The following is a 16,799-nucleotide window of genomic DNA, read 5'->3' on the forward strand; positions in this document are numbered from 1 at the left end:
GGATTTGCATTTTTCCTTTCAGAAATACAGGGGAAGCTGTGACCGAACAAAGATAAAATTAAATAAAAAAGGTAAAGGAATTATTTCTGCTCCAGTCACAGGCTGCCTGGACAGCACATGCAGCGTTTGCACTATTCCCTTCCCTCACCACGACGCCACCATCCGCCTGTGCTGAGCTCCTCGTGTGGGACCTGGGTTACCCTGCGCAGGGAGCTGCGACGTGCCAGGTCTCTCCGAAAAGAGGCTCTTTTGGGAAGAGGTGATTGCCCTTCCCCAGTGCCACCAAAGTCTCTGCTCTTGCAGGAGGCACGTTTACCATCGGTCCTACAACCACAGCAGTGGGAGTGCAGAGGCTTTGGGGTGGGTGTGCTTCATTGGCACTGTTTTGCTAGAAAGACAGTCAGAGAGGTGAAACACAAGCCCCTAATGCAGCAAAATGCTTTCACTGAGGTTTGTGTCCTCCTGATTGAAGGCCAGGTCAAGGCACTAGATAAACATGCCCTTAAAGGTTTCAGTACAAAGGAAAGGACTACTGGAAGAGGGCACTTGTCATGGCCAACCGGGAAGGTGTTGCAGGGAGTGCTCCGTGTTGCCACCTATGAATCTGCCCTCGCACAGCAGCCTGAGGCTTCAGAGCTGGCTGACTTACTTGCCCGCGTGTTGCTAAGCCCAGATTTACAAAACACACCAGTGGGAGCCCCACGGGCAAATAATTTCCCATTTCACCCCATGCTTCAAATCTGGGAGTGCAGCAAAGCATCCTTAGCTCTGAAGGCCTTACTCTCTGTGCTTGCTCATGACGAGTATAAATCAGTAATTAAGCTCAATCACAGAACAGCATGTCCTCGTCATTGTCTGGGAGAGTGGGATCTGATGGTTTTTGTCTGCTCGCTGCAGCTTTGCTCTCCCTGAAGAGGAATCGCAGGGTGTGCGCCCTGCACAGGACCACGTTGTGCCCTGCCCAACTGGCCTCAGGGGTACAGGCAAAGGTTTCTCTTTGCAGAAAGAGAACAGAAAAAAGAATGGTGCCAAATTTACACCAAAGCTCACTCACGATCAGAATTTGCAATGGTTTTGAGGAAAGGCACTGAAGTAGATAAAACTGGGGAAAGTCTAAAGCTTGGGTAACCATTAGCCAGAACTCCTCCTGCAAAATCTTCTGTGAAAAAGCAAATTCTGGCTGTCATTCTTATCTTCCACATCTTACAGGAAAAAATGATAAGGAACAAATTCCGTGTGATACAGACACATGGAATCGAGACTACTCTTTGGTAGCTGGCTGTTGCTGAATATCTCTTGAGTTATAGCATTGAATACTTAGAGCAAATGATTCGCAAGTATACAAGTGTACTTTATCAGGGTTAGGTAGACCCTTACCTTTGAACCAAGTATACCTGCTTTGGAATTGGCTGGACCATAAAGGTTTGCAGAGATACTCTGAGGACTGAAAATTCATGGAAGAGAATTCAATTCAAGATGCAAGGAGTTAATGACACCGTGCACAGCAGCCTGCAGCTGTTTTTATTTATTGATGATACTCAGTGCTTCCAGCAGCCTGCAAAGCCGACTGGCTTACCATCACGACCAGCTACAGCTCATCTTTCTCTCTCAACTCACCTCCATGTCAAGTAAAAGCAGTCTATGGTCTTAGCAGCTGCAGCTCTTTTCCAGAGAAATCCTGACTTCTATTAAAAGTTTGTCAGGAACAAAATCAGTAGCACCTAATCAAAAAGTGGCATGATTTTGAGAACAGAACTGACACTGATCTGGTTCGATAAAGGACAAGTTTATCAACAAAATTAACATGTCCAGTGCAGAATTTATGTCTACCCATGAGGGAAAATTGCAGGACTGCAACAAGGAGTTACACACATACCCCATAGGTTATTTGGGCCACCTCTCCTCCATGCCTATTGCTCATGCAGGGCCCCACATTCAAGTGCATTCACTGCAAATTCTCCATAATATTTGGCTCTGAGTTTCTGACACTGTCACTGTTCCTTTCCTTGTAGGAAGAGTGGCAAGGTGAAATTTGGTGGAGGCGCTAGCTTCCAAGTCCCCATGAACGTGGGTGTTGGAGAGGGACATGTACAGAAACGTCTTGCTTTTCTACCTAAGTAGTTGTGGGTTTGTAACATTCTCCCCATCCGCCCCAATCCCTTGAACCTCCCCTGGCAGTGTTTTCATGCTCTCTGCCCAGGCTGTGATCTCAGGCACCTTCCCTCCCCAGTTCATTCAAGCACAATGTCTAGCATGTGGGCAGCCACAACAGGAAGCAAGCTGGACTTACAAGACCCTGCTGGTCCACACCACCCCCCAGTTCCTTTCCAGGAAAATGAAAAGAAAAGAAGGGATGATATGGCAGAAGCCTCCGTGTCAAGTCCTCTTTGTTATTGTGGAGACCAGAGCAGAAGGGCTTGCACCTTTCGGTGCACCAAACCCTTTGCCTGCAGCAAACAGAGATAATGAAATTAGGGGAGGCTGTTAAGCACTGGCGATAAGCAAGCCCTGGACACACAGAGGAGTGTGAGCATCGTTTAATACACAGTAGCATTTCTTTCACCTGTTTATTTGCAGATCGCTGACCACTTTCTTTCTGGCAGTACTGGTAAACTCGGGACCAGACTGTCAGTAACATACGCAAACTTCTTGATTACTCTTAGAAATTTTAACTGTCACTGCCTTCAATTACTCTGGCCAAATTGTCCAAAACCAATTTGTTTTAGAAAAGGTAACCAGTCTGGCTTCCCTTTTCCTGCTGCATGTCTGTTTGTCTGCACGTGCGTGCATGCGCCTATAGCAGTGCCAGCGCAGGTGTTACTCGGTGATGTATCGACACCAAAATTAATGCTTATTCTCAAAGCAGTCATTGTGCATTGGATTCAGTCATTGTCCTTAAACAAGAGCAGTTCCCTTCTCTAACCTGCAGGCACGTTTATGTGGGCCTCTAGGGTGAATCCTGTAATGATTTCCAGCCCCACTGCGGGGCACAGCTCAGTTTCAGCCACAGGCACACCACCTACGTTTCATTTACATAAAAAGTGGCTGTTCAGTCATCCCATCGTCTTGGCAGGTGACACAACTCATAGTGTAACTACTGAATAGTGCAAAATAAACTAAATACAAAGTCCTTCAATAATGCAGTGACTTTATCATGTAGCTAGGCATAACGAGCATCCTCTCGTTTAATTACTTTTATTCTAAAGTTACAGCAGTTGCACTAGTGACAGTAAATCACCTTTAACACGTACCAAGGAAATCACTGCTGAGAACAACTGACACTTAAAACCACACAGACGACTCAGCCACTTCAGATTTCTTGTGCTCCTTTGTGTGTCCTCAGTCCCTCTGTCAATGACAGTATTTATAGCATGCTGTCACATGCTGAGGAAGCTTGGACGGTATAAAGGCACAAGAATAATTAGAAACGAAACAAAATTGAGCACCCTGGAGTAGCGACAATAAGAAAACCAGAAGGCTTTTGGAAAGCAGTGCATTTATTCCCACATCTCATTCTGCAGTCTTCCGCCGATGCTATTAAAATGCCTCAGCACGAGGCAATATTTTTGCCTTATTGTGCGACAGTCTCTTTTACTGAAAAAAAGTGAGTTGCATTTGCCAAATTCCCATTTTAATATAGGGAATTTAAAGGTATAAACAGAATACAAGATAATCACATTTTTCCTATACATGCAAATGTACAAGGTGATAACAGCAGCTTTTTTGACAGTCAGAACTGGTAGAATTTCGGCAAGTTTCTACTGATACTTCCACAACAGTAAGCAGCAACACATTAAACTCTCCCAGGAGAAACTCCTGCAGCATGAATCCCGGTGGAGAGCCGTGTATATCGTGTGCCAAACAGGCACTGTGTGCTGCCCCGGGACGGGCAGTCAGGTGGCACAGAGATCTGCATTTCTCGAGGGCAGAAAGCACTGAGCTCAGCGCGGGCAGAGCAGAAATGCAGGCTTCTCTTCAGCCAGCTGCATGGATTACAACACAGTTTGGTAGTGTGAAGAGTTTTGTAATATGGCAACTGCACGTTACAGGCATGAACTTCTTTCGGATGTTTTTGAAAAACTTACAAATAAAAACATTACATTAACTCATAAACAATAAATAGTGTTTTTATTGAAAAAAAAAAAAAAAGATGCCTTTTGGGGCTTGAACAGAAAGTAAACATGTTTCAGCACAGCCAGCATCTCTCCACTCCTAAGCACAAGGTACACGTAACGTGATGCACAGACTTCCCTGCCCCATCCCCACGGCCGAGCAGCTACAGGCTTTTAGTCTCGATGCCTTTACAACCATTTATAACCAAACTCGTGGGTGATACCAGGTCACCCGACTTCTGTGCTCCTTTACAAAAAACGCTCCCAACATTTTCTGTCTGGCGAGAATCTACAGCTTCCCTAGAGATCAATCTTGCAGATCTGCCCTGCTGGGGAAATTGCTCGTTTCCAATTTCAGTGCTGATTGCAGCGTGAGGCTCACGCTGCCTGTTTGGCTGAAGAAGGCATCGGGCTAGGCACTGCTTAATTAGGGCTGTGGGGATAACAGATTTGTAGTTCAGTGGCTTAATAAATAATAATAATATTAATAACAGCAATAACAACAACAGCCATAACAATGACAACAGCTTGGTTCGTTTTCTTCAGGAAATGCCAAGGATTTGTTTCAGTCTGTGGTCAGGATGGCCCGATGGCTGGGGTGCTCCTGGGAAGAGGAAGACTCGGGGTCAAAACTCTTCTCTGCCTGGTCCTGAGCAAGGGCTTGGCTCCAGGCCTCCTGCCTCCCAAAGGGGCACCCCCAGGCTGAGAAACACACGTTTGCTTCCCCCACCTCCCCTGTTGCACGTGTTTGGTGCAAAATACAAGCATATTGCTTACAGGACCCCCTGGAGATCACATTCCAGCCTTCCCTGGGAGCACCCAGCTTTGTCCCTCGCAGCCCAAGGGGACAACGTGGGCAAAGGGCTGCAGCTTCCCCCTCCCGAGGTGGTCACCCTGGTGCTGGGCACCCCGAGCAGTCCCAGCCTGCCGGGCACCCCGCTGCTCCCCGTCTGACTGCTCTCCTCTGGGGGACAGGGCAGCCACACCATGCTACGTCCCAGCTGCAGCCAGGGCACAGTAAAACCGCCCTGACCCCATTGTGGTTGTCCCTGCAGGCCCCCAGGGGTGGTCTCCCCAGCCCTGCCACAGCCTGCTCCCAGCTTTCAGTCCCAGTTCGGATCCTCCCGGCTCTAGGTATAAGGAGGGGATAGCCCAAGGCACACGCTTTCTCCCTGTTGTTTGTTAATAGCCTTCCCAACCCAAATCCCTCCTACGTTTCCAAATTATTTTATTCGGGTCAAGCTATTCCCAGTGCTACATGTAGTTAAAGCTCATAGGAGAACGTCCTGCTGCTGCTGACCGAAGCTTCCCAGAAGTTCGGGTCTGGCTCTGCTCTCCTGCACACGACCACAGGAAAGAAGTGTTTCTCCTGAAGACACAAACCACTCAAGGTGAAGCAGGTCCAAGGCCCAGCCTGGCCACGGCATCGGGGAGAATTTCGGTTCTTCAGTTAAGAGGGTGACTGAACACCAATGTAATTAGAGTGGCACGATCTCTAGCTCTGTTGCAATCATATCGACACAGAGGAGCACACAGAACACAGCTAACAGGAGCTTTATATATTGCAGGAACACATTTACGGAGCGGACCTATAATTGGGTGGACACAGATACAGCAGCACATCACAGCGCCTCAAGCTCCAGGCCACCGCCGTGTTCCTGGCCCTGCCATCTAACCCGGTGGCACCGGCATCCCTCACAGCCGCAGCTCCTGGGCAGGTGCCCCACAACTTGCCATCACCCACCTCTCTCTGTATCCACAGCAGAGGACTCGGCACCTTTAGCTGTGGTGGGTCTGAACGGGTGTATTGGAAGCAGTTCGATGCAAGCCGAAAGCATGAGCAAACTCTGACCTTTTGCTTTTTGACAATGAGGTAAAGTTATCCTAAACGGTTTGGATTGATTCGTCAGCACTGATGTGGAAATGTATGCTCTGCCTCTCCCCCTGTACAGAGAACCAGCTGTCTGTCCTCAAGCAACGTGTCTTGTGGGGTTTTCCAACCTGCTTTTCAAGGGCTCTGTAGCTCTTCGTTTTCTATCAAATAATCCTTCTTTATATAATTAGCACCCCTCACCAACCTCCATACTCCGAGATAGGCATCCTTCAGCGAGCTCCTGTTCCCTTCAGGTGCACCGGCAGCTTTTTCCTGGGCCGCCGGTGCCTCGGTGGGCTCCTCAGCGCCGCCCTTCTCCTCCCCTGCGCTCTGGCTGTCCCCTCGGGCTGACCCTTCCACTGCCGCCTCCTCGGCCCCCTTCTCCTGGGAAATGGCCTCCATGGCAAACAGCGCTTGGTCCCCATCCTGCCTCGCTCCCTCTTCGGCTCTAGCTTCCTTCTCCAGGTCCTCGTAGGTGCTCTTCCGCCTGGTCTCAACGTACTTGGCCACGCAGTAGATGACAGACCCCAGGGTGTTGACCACCACGCCGGCTATAAACAGCTTGGTGGGCTCCACGTCGTTGAAGGCCACCATGCCCACCGTGATGGTTGCGATGCTCTTCACCACCCCGACGAAGCTGGTGGTCACGGCCGAGTTGATGTAAGTGCAGTGGAGGGTGGTGAAGTTCATGGCACAGCTAATCAGGACACAAGCAATGAAGATGCACACCATGGCAGGGTCCTTCCACCCGGGGAACGACCAGACGTTGATGGAGTCCATGCTGGCAAAGGAACAGATAATGAGAAAGGGGGTGGCTGAGACAGCGATGGCGTACTGGGCTGTCAGGGGTCCGTATTCACTGTCTACGCTGGTCTTCTGAATGAGCACCAGGTAGGCGGCGTGTATCAGCACGGCCAGCACGCCCGTCACGTAGCCCATGGCATCCCCGGTCAGGTCACCAGCTCCTGGCGGAGTCACAGGGAGAAGGAGCAGGGTTGTAGCACAGAGATGGAAAGAGAGCCCCGATTCGGTCGGGGAGGAAGGAGATTTAGGAAACGGGCAGCAGCGTGCAATCCCTAGCTCCAGGAATTTGTCATGCAGGTCCCGAGGCTGGGCACGCTCACCTCCCGACAGATTTCCTTCTCTTTTTTGAGGGTCTCCAAACCTCCTCAGCGTTTTCCTGAGCCCCCCCTCACCCAACCCAACCCAACCCAACCCAACCCGCCTCCTCCCGGGGACGGCAGCCCCGGGCGCCAGCACGCTGGGTGCCAGCCCCCGGCCCTCGTCCCTCCGTGCTGTGCCCCCGGGGGTCCCCCAGCCTCCCCCGGGCCCCCTCCCCGCCCCGGTGCCCCCCGCGCAGCCCCGGCAGCGGCGGGCACTCACCGGCCAGCGCGGCCCCGCAGGTGGTGATGAGCACGGCGACCAGCACGCCGGGCGAGGGCATGCCGTCGCGGAGCACCAGGGCGCCGGTGAGGAGGGTGACGAGGGGCAGGCAGCGCTTGAACACGACGTACATGGGCAGGCTGAGGCCGCGCAGCGACCAGAGGGTGAGCGTGGACTGCAGCGTGGCCAGGGCGGCCACGGCGGCGAAGGGGCGCGCCAGGCGGGGCCCGAAGGGGGGCAGCGCCGCCAGCCCCCGCCGCCGCAGCGCCTCCAGCCCCAGCGCCGCCGCCGCGCTGCTCAGGCACTGCAGCAGCGTCAGGAAGGCGAAGTGGTAGCGGGCCAGCAGGAACTTCAGCAGGATGTTCAGCGAGCCCGAGCACAGCCCGTGCGCCACCGCCACCGCGACGCCCCGCGCCCGGCCCCGCCACCGGCCCATCGTCGTCCCGGCACCGGGGCCCGCGGCTCTGGAGCCCCGGAGCGGCCGGGAGGGGGGCGGGCGGGGGGCGGGCGGGGGCCGGGCGCCATCCCCGGGGGCGGCCGAGAGCCCCCCGCAACGCCCCCGCCGCCGCCGTCCCCTCCCCGGCGCGCCGCCCCCGTCACCTCCCCGCCTGTCCCCTCCCTCGAGTCCCCCCCGTGTCCCCTCCCCGTGTCCCCCCCGTGTTCCCCCGCCGGGAAGCGCTGCTCGCAAGGCTGCAGCCGCTCGCCTCGGGGCTGAGGAGGGGCAGAAGCCGCCTCTGCCGGGGGCTGAGCCCCGCCGGGCGTCCCTCGGGGGGTTTCGGGGCTTGGCACCGTGCGCGCTCGGGATGCTCCCCAGCAGGGTCGGGCTCTGCCTGCCGCTGCTCAGCGCGGGGCTGGCGAAGCGGTCGTAAAACCGGGAGAAAACGGCAAAGTTGCTGCTCAGAGCCCGGCTTTGGAAGGCTTAGCAAGGGCTGTCAGCTCTGCTGGGCTCATGGCGAATGCAGCCCAAGCACAGCAGGTGCCTGACATGGATCACAAAGCCGCACCTAGGTCGTGCCGCCCGAGGTGTGACATTGCTGCCTGAGCTCCGCTCACAGACCCCGTGAGACGCACCCGGAGACACGTCCAGCGACAGCCACACTTCTTCCAAGGGGTCTCACCGGGACCTGGTGTGCCAGCAGCACGGCTCAGCGTGAGGGTGGGACCCCCAGCCATGGGGGCCGTGGCCGTGCCCCGGGCAGGAGCTGGGGCTGCCCGGCTGCGCCAAGTGACCGCGCTGCTGGTGAGGAGCAGCAGAAAAACACACTGGGAACATCTGCCCGAGGCTGTGCTGGGTGTGATGGGGGTCCTCTGTGGTGGCAGGGACCAGCCTCTGCACATCGCCACCCGGGAGCCGCAGCCGCGGGGCTGGCAGCGGGCAGGGCTGTCGGGCTCGGGGAGGAGCGGCGGGACCCGCCTGGCTCAGCCGCAGCCTCTCCAGTCCTTCACCTCCCTCCTTCCCTGTCATTACAGAATCCGTGGCAGGATGCCCCTGCTAACTAACTACTACCTTAAATTGGCTTTTCCCTTCTGACTTTAAGTGCTCCCTGATTATTTTCCAACACTGGTTATTTTTTTGTTTGTTTGTTTGTTTTTGTTTTTTGTGTTTTTTTTTTGTTTTTTGTTTTTTGTTTTTTTTTTTTTTTTCTCTCTGTTTCTCACCAAGACTGTTGTATTTTCACCTTTTTTTAAAAATGAAATTTTTTAGTTTTCATAGTATTCAAGCGCTTCTATTTCTGTAGGTCAAAAACTCCACTGACTGAAATATTGAACACTGAAGAAAAACAAACAAACAAACAAAAAAACAAACACACACACAAAAAAAATGAACAAACCAAACAAAAAAAAAAAACCACCACAGGGCTCTGTGTGTGTGCCTCCTTAAGAGGGGAAAGCAATACCTGAACCCCCCAGGCTACCTCAGTGTGATCAGGGTGCCTGGCAGTGCAATCTGTGCTACCCGGGGGTAGGAATAAAGCAGGCTCCACAGCCCAGCTGAGACGTACATGCACACAGTGAAGTGTCCTGAAACATGCAGGCGTGTAAGTGTTGAAGCTCTTCATTTCATTTAGACTCACTGGGGACCAGTTCTGGCTTTAAAACCCACTGAAGAACCGTGCCAACCAATTTACACTGGCCTCCATTTGGACTCATCTCAAAGCCCAAAAAGAGCACAATGTGAAGGAACACGTGGATGGCTGTGATGCTCTTTGCATGGGGGAGAAAAAAAATCTCCTTCATAACTAAATGCAGATGGAGAAAAAAATGTGTTTTCTGGAAATACTGCAGTAATTGGGACTCCTACACCTCAGCATGACCTCTGGAAGAAGAAATTTTTTCCCCTCCCCATGAGAGCATCACTTGAGAGGAGAGCCTCTTACATCACAGGGGATCTGGCTGCAAGTCCAGACTGGGCGATACACACCGCCTGAGAGAAACCAAAAAACACACATGTTGGATGGGTAAGGATTTGTGAACTCAAGCATCCATGTCCCAGGTGCTGTATTCTACCTCTCAGGACTGACCTGTGTTGCGAGGTCAGCTTCTCTTGCAGCATGGTACCCCTAATCCTCGCCTTGTCCGCACGCAGCATTCTCTAACACAAATACAAGGGGCAGCGGGGAGGGTGCTGCCGTTTGCCAAACCAACCTTTTCTGACGTGGACTCAGGCCAGGCCCAGTACAGATCTCCCGCTGCCTCCCCACCTGTCCGTGCTAAGAAAAGACAGGCTTTCCTACACTTTGCTGGGAAGGAGCTGGATAAAGCAGCACAGCAACCATGTGCTGCTAAACCCTTGTGCCAAACGAGTGTGACTGACACTGGAGCAAGAACAGGTCTATTCCACATGGCTGGTCCAGTCACCCAAAGTGACAAGAGGGGAAAATTCAGGCCACATCATGTGGGACAGCACTGCAGTGAAGGTACAGCCCTTACACTGGCTGGTCTTGTGTCCAGGGGCAGTATGGTGTGCTCAGGTAATAAGGTGAGTCTGGGGGCTTTGCCCAGCTGGGCAGCTGAACTCCACAACAACTGCTTGATCACTTCTCCTCCTCAAAGGGAAAGGGCGAGAAAATGAAATGGAAAGGGCTCAAGGGTTGAGACGAGGACAGGGAGATCGATCGCCAATTATTGCCACAGGCAAAACAGACACGGAGTAGAGAGATTAGTAAAATTATTGCCTATTACTAACAGGCTAGAGAAGTGAGAAACTAAAGGCAAACTAAAACACCTTGCCTCCCATCCTCCCTATTCCATGTCCTCCCCCCGAGTGGCGCAGGGGAACAGGCAATGGGGGCTGCGGTCAGCCCCTGAGGCTTCGTCCCCACCGCTCCCTCACGGTCCCTCCCTGCCCCAGCTCCCCGTGGGGTCCCTCCCACAGGCAGCAGCTCTTCAAGAACAGCTCCAATGTGGGTCCGTGACATGGGGTCTGTCAGGAGCAAACTGCTCCAGCACAGGTCCCCCACGGGTGGCGGCAGCTCCCCCCAGACCCCCTGCTCCTGCGTGGGCTCCTCTCCATGGGCTGCAGCTCCGGCCCAGGGCCTGCTCCTGCGGGGGCTCTCCATGGGCCACAGCCTCCTCCAGGCCACATCCACCTGCTCCACCGGGGGCTCCTCCACCCATGGCGGGGCTGCAGCGTGGAGATCTGCTCCATGTGGGACCCATGGGCTGCAGGGGGACAGCCTGCTCCACCAGGGGCCTCTCCACAGCCCGCAGGGGAACTGCTGCTGCCTGCCTGGAGCACCTCCTGCCCTCCTGCTGCACTCACCTGGGGGGCTGCAGGGCTGCTTCGCACTCCTCACCCTCCCAGCTGCTGTCCCCAGAATTTGTTTGTTTGTTTGTTTGTTTTCTTCCCTTTCTTAAATCTGCTCTCACAGAGGCACAAACAACATGGCTTATTGGCTCAGCTCTGGCTAGTGGCAGGTCCCTTTCAAAGGCCATCTGAAATGCCTTTATCTGACATGGGGCAGCTGCTGGATTCTTCTCACAGAGGCCACCCCTGCAGCCCCCCTGCTACCAAAACCTTGCCATACAAACCCAATACAGTGCCTCCATTGCAAAATTCTCACCTAGCAATGGGGTATGGATCATAGTAATAAATAACTCTGTGGTTCCTTACAGTAATGTGATGATTTTGATGCCTTAACTCAAATCCTTTGATGCAATTTATCCTCAACCCTGTGTTTCACCTAGCTACACGGGTAAGAGGAAATATTTGTGTCGAACTCCTAAGAAGGGCATCATGTTTTTAAAATGGTTTCTTGGATGAAAATGGTAAAAATCCATATGGAATAAGTTTAATGGAGAGTTTGTGTTAATTAGGGTCTAATGCAACCATGAGGTATATAAGGGAAGTGCTGTGCAGAGCTGTAGCCACTCGCTATCATATGACCCAGTGCCCATTTAAACCTGAGCACTGCCACTGAAAGGGCTACTGTGTCTGCCTATGCAAGCAACATTTGAGGCCAGCACTGTACTTAATCGAAGATGTCACGTTGTGACTGGAAAGTAGTCTGCATAGGCAGACGGTGAGAATCGTTTAAAATAACTTTCTTTTATCAGAATGCAGACCTGCTGAGACATACAGGTAGGCAAAGTTGTATAATGTTTGGTCTCTAAAAACAGGAAAAATGCAGCTGTCACCCAGTACTCACAGAAGATAAAGAACGATTATGATACCTGTTACCTGTAAGATACTCTCAGTACCTTTCACTGCATTTACTTTTTTGTTCAACATTTCTTAACTGGGGAAGCAAATACAAGAGTTCAGCCAAAGATACTGTGTGCACTTCATTTAATAGCATTGCAGAACAACAAATCCATTCTTTTAAAACGTAATTAATCACCATCTTTCTTGAACCAAAGATAAACATATGCACTCCCATAAAACAAAATTTTCCACAAGAGCAAGTTTAAAAGCAGAACACATTACATCTTCAGGACTGCTGTAGTTAAAGGCTTGCTTCAATATATGAAAAAGATTAGAAGCTAGTTCTGTGGTCATTAAAAAAAAAAAAAAAAAGTGTATTTTAAAAACAATTATAGCAACATTCCCTGAGAATTAAGAATTGGCAACAACTATTGCCTGATTTTTATTTTTTCCTGTTACAGTGCCAAACCGTGACAGCACGTTCTCCCCATTCAAAAATCAAGCAGGAAGATTAAAGGCCACAGTTTATATTTACTATGTGCACCTTCGAGATGCACGCATTTTTAAAAAGAGAGAAACCTCAGCAACCTTCAGCGCAGAAGCTAACCTGGACGGGGGGGAAGAGAAGGCAAGTTAAGAAAAGGAGCAGCAGTTAATCCATGTGCTGAGCGTGCATGTTCAGAGCGGGCACTGTTTCTTTCTCTGTGCGAGCTTTCCAAAATCTGCCCTTCCAACTGGTGCACAATGGCAGTGTTCTGGAAACATCCACCACCACCCCCAGAAACATGAGTACAGAATACATACCCACCACCAAAATACACCACTCGCTCATGTAACTTGCAGTTACTTCTGCAAGTCTAAGGAGAAAAGGGAGATAGAGCAGAAGACTGGAGTAACTGTTAAGGTTGAAATAATCAATTTTAATGTTTAGAATTAGATTTTATGGCCCATGGTATTGCTGAAAGCTCTGTGCAGCATGGCTGTATGATTGCATCATTCCTCAGCATAAAGAATTAAAACTGCAATAAACATTTGGAATTTGGTGCAGCACACTCCCACAAAAGAGAAAATCCACTTGTGTTTTTCAGTCAGCTAGAGAGAGAGGATGGCATTCCAGGGTCAGTTTGCACTGATCCAGAAAAACTTAAGAACCAAATTCTCATCTTGTGGAAAGGGGTTTTCTTTCTGTCTCGCTCTTGCATCAAATCAATATATACATATCTCCCTGTAGCTGCCTGCTAATTCCCAGGCTTTCTCCAAGACAGCCCAGTAATTCTTTCCACACAACTTTCTTCACAATAAATTTTAGTTCTGCTGAATTCTTTCCTTCATTTCTTCAAAGTATCCAGCAGTATCTGCTACTACTTGATGTATGAGTGGTGCAACCCAGAAGCGTACTGCATTCATTAACAGGAGACTATAGGAATCCTTGCACCTGCAAAGAGTCTTTTGATGGTAAAGACTGATGACATGGGGTAGCAACAGAAATGAGACAGCTTGAAGAATGTTATAAAAAAAAAAAAAAGGAATCAAAACAAAACAAAAAAAAGGCTAACATGAAACTAAGAGAGAAGCTGAAGATATATAACTGATAAGTGCAGGAGTATCACAGGGGGATCCTTAAGAGGCTGAAAGAGTATTTAAAGGAGACTGGAAAACTAAATAAAAATGAATGCCTCTGCTTGTTGCCAAAAAAATCTAATGAAAATACCAACCTGTGGGCTAAGGGGTTAAAGTAGGCAAAGAAACTACTCAACGTAGCTGTAATATGTTGGGTGTATTCTTGCAAGTCTGATAATTGCTCAGCCACATTGGATCTGCCATGCTTACGCCAAGAAGTTAATCTGCATGTGTCGACTCAACTAGTCCAAACATCAGCTTTCACTTTGGCCAGCCAGTGGTAGGTCCAGAAACACTAAATATATGGCCACATTCCTCTTCCATCTCTTGAAAAGTCTCTTTAAGTGAAAGTAAAAGATAAGTCTATTAAAAGAGATGGCTGTCTTATCTCTAAATCTTGAGAATTGTGATCCAATTAGTATTGTTTATATTTCATGTTTTTCCTAAGTGTTTTCTCTAGATTATTGTTCTGCATGACTTCATTAACCATTTTACTCAAGGAGATCCATGGGAAAAATGTATGAAAATAATCTCTACCATCTCTGTGAAGCGGCAATCAGAAAGGTCAAAGGAATCAGATGGCTATCAACTATGACATTTACTGTCTATCAAGAGTATTCATCATGCTGCACAAGAAAATAATGCAATGTGAGGAAAAGCAAAATGTATCAGTATAAATGCATCCCAGTGATACAAGCCTCAGGTTGACATTACAGTACTCCACAGTGAAAAAAAAAACCTCTTTCTTCTTTTCTACAGTGACAATCTGTTAAAACGCACTGTCAGTTATTTTTTTTCTTTATAAGGATGAAGATGATTTTGGCCTCTGCTCTCATTAGCAAGACTGATCACAAAACTGTGCCAGTGGTTCTTCTCTGAAGGCACCAGCTCATATCTGCTACTGTCCTCTGCAGCCACTCAGTAGCTGCTGAATGTTTTGCTGACCCAAGCGCTAACCTATTCAGTAGAGCAAGTCCACATGCTCAACTGCACAACCCTTTCAGTACAAACAAGACTTTTGCTTAAAAAGAGACACAAAGATTAGTGACACAGCTGACAGCTTAGCACGAGTCTGGTTGTGGATGACGACAGAAGGGTTCCTATCATGTCAGATCTTCATTTTCTCTCTAGACAGGACCTGTCAGGCACGAGGGAGTGTAGATCTTGACAAGCTCATCCCAAGCACAGTCCACCACCTACAAAGTAAACAAAATCTGGTTAGTGTCATTTTGACAAAAAACAGAAGGAACTTCGAATAAATTAATGCGTACTGTTGGGTTAATGTTGGTTGGTACTCTAATTTACAATGCTTCAAAATTAGATAGTAAGGCAGCTGTGTTTTTTTTTTTTTCTCTTTTAAAAACAACAAACAAGCTTTGTCCTAGCTTCACTAAGGCAAATAAAAATTTACAATTTCCTATTTTGCAAACTCCACATGACGAAAGCAGGAAACCTTAGAGTTTCAAGTGATTGTTTCACATAGACCAATTCAGAAACTAACAGCATGGGATGAAAGGAGGATAAATAAATTTCCAGACCGTGTGACTTTTCTTTTCTTCATAGGGTCTCAGGACTCTTGTACTATGACGTCTCAACACTTCATGATCAAATGTTACCATTTTTCTCATACTTGTGGGTAGGGAAAATTAGACATTTTCCTAATGGAGAGCTGAGGAACTGAGAATGCTCTAGGTGACCCTGCTTGAGCAGGGAGGTTGGACTAGATGATCTCTGGATGTCCCTTCCAACCTCAACTATTCTGCATGTGTGCGTGAGAAACAAAGAAGTGAACCAAAATGACCAATGGAAGTTTTTTGAAGAATTAAGACCATTCTTCAGTCTCACAGTGATAAGCTGTGAGATCACTGTATTGTCTTTTGTTGAGAAAAGACATGCCTACCAGGAAATTATTCTAACATAACTGAAAACTTTCTGAATTGCAAGTCCCAAGATGTATTTTAAGTGCAGGCTAGAAACTAAAATCACGAACAAGGAGGTTAACCTTATTCTATAGCGTTAGATTTGAATAAATAATGAGATAGCACAGAGGAGACTGTAGAATCACAGAACAACTGAGGTGGGAAGGGACCTCTGGGGATCATCTGGCCATCTTCCCTGCTCAAGCAGGGTCCTCTAGCGCACATTACTCAGGATAGTGTCCAGACAGATTTTGAACATCCCCAGGAAAGGAAACTCCATGGCCTCTCTGGGCAACCTGTCCCAGTGCTGAGTCACCCTCGCAGAAAAATAATTTTTTCCTCATGTCCAGATTGAATGTTTTAATATATTTTTTCCTTCATGTTCAGAATGCTTTAGGCTTGGTAATGACTTGATAATTCAATTAAGAGAGTAACAAAGTGAAAGGGTTAAGCACACTGACAATTACTCAAGTAAACGTGATACAGTGTGTGTTAACAGAATATTGTAGGGAACAAGAAAGAAGGCAAAGGGAAGTAAAAAAAAAAAAGAAAAAAAAAAGAAGAGCTAAAAAGAAAAAGTTGATGAGCCTCACAGATAGATGCCAATAAATCTGGCTTAATCCATCTTGAATTATCTTTACAGTGTATTTTCCAGTTGGGATGACAAAGGATATAGCGTTGGATCCCCTACACAAGCAGCTCCCTTTTGCTCGGACTCCAATTCCTGTTCTCTTCTAGAGCCAGAATAAACAGCTGCACACAAAAAATTTGGAAATCCAACTTCAATATTTTATTTCATATTATAATCAGCCTGTTTTGTGTTTACTATACCGCACTATTTTTTCATTTTTATTGTTTCCTTAGCTGCTTCTACTAAGTTTTTGAAGTGTTTTCTGTGTATATCTAAATGTACCAAAAATCTCTTGAAAACACGTCTGTCTATTCATACAACATAATAGAGCTTTGTGTGGTATAATGTTCTGCTGCATTGTAGTCCATCCAAATCATACAAAAAAATAAAATCCAAGTTCTCCACTGAACAAGCTATGTAAAAACTGTGTTTTATATGATTGACAGTTTCTAAATATTCCTCAGAGCTCTGGATCAATATCTGTATTTCCATAAGCAACACTTTTCGCTTTCATGCAGAAACAAGATAACATTTGGAAAAAATCCCATGGGAATTCCCACCTGTTATCAGTGTAATTAGCATCCTGAAGCAGCCTCTGAACAAATACAGTTACAGA

General features: G+C 48.7%; 2 protein-coding genes across 2 annotated transcripts in view; both read right to left on the minus strand.

The window, feature by feature from the left end:
• Window positions 1-2,952: 2,952 nt before the first annotated feature.
• SLC35D3 (solute carrier family 35 member D3) lies at window positions 2,953-7,926 on the minus strand. Its single transcript, XM_038177653.2, has 2 exons — window positions 7,369-7,926; window positions 2,953-6,950 (listed from the first exon to the last, which is right to left on the minus strand). The coding sequence occupies exons 1-2, from the start codon at window positions 7,802-7,804 to the stop codon at window positions 6,121-6,123; spliced, it is 1,266 nt and encodes a 421-aa protein (XP_038033581.1). The 5' UTR covers window positions 7,805-7,926; the 3' UTR covers window positions 2,953-6,120.
• Window positions 7,927-12,140: 4,214 nt separating this feature from the next.
• PEX7 (peroxisomal biogenesis factor 7) overlaps window positions 12,141-16,799 on the minus strand; it is a 39,254-nt gene continuing 34,595 nt past the window's right edge. Inside the window, exon 10 of the mRNA XM_027454463.3 lies at window positions 12,141-14,829. Within this exon, the coding sequence (XP_027310264.2) occupies window positions 14,761-14,829 (69 nt within the window). The 3' untranslated portion in view covers window positions 12,141-14,760. The remainder of the gene's footprint in view (window positions 14,830-16,799) is intronic.

The sequence above is a fragment of the Anas platyrhynchos genome, chromosome 3, assembly GCF_047663525.1.
Source record: "Anas platyrhynchos isolate ZD024472 breed Pekin duck chromosome 3, IASCAAS_PekinDuck_T2T, whole genome shotgun sequence".
NCBI lineage: Eukaryota > Metazoa > Chordata > Aves > Anseriformes > Anatidae > Anas > Anas platyrhynchos.

Coding starts and splice junctions, on each gene's coding strand:
- SLC35D3 (XM_038177653.2), bottom strand. CDS start 7,804: ATGGGCCGGTGGCGGGGCCGGGCGCGGGGCGTCGCGGTGGCGGTGGCG. Junction 6,951..7,368: donor CTGCGGGGCCGCGCTGGCCG/GTGAGTGCCCGC, acceptor TGACTCCGCCAG/GAGCTGGTGACCTGACCGGG.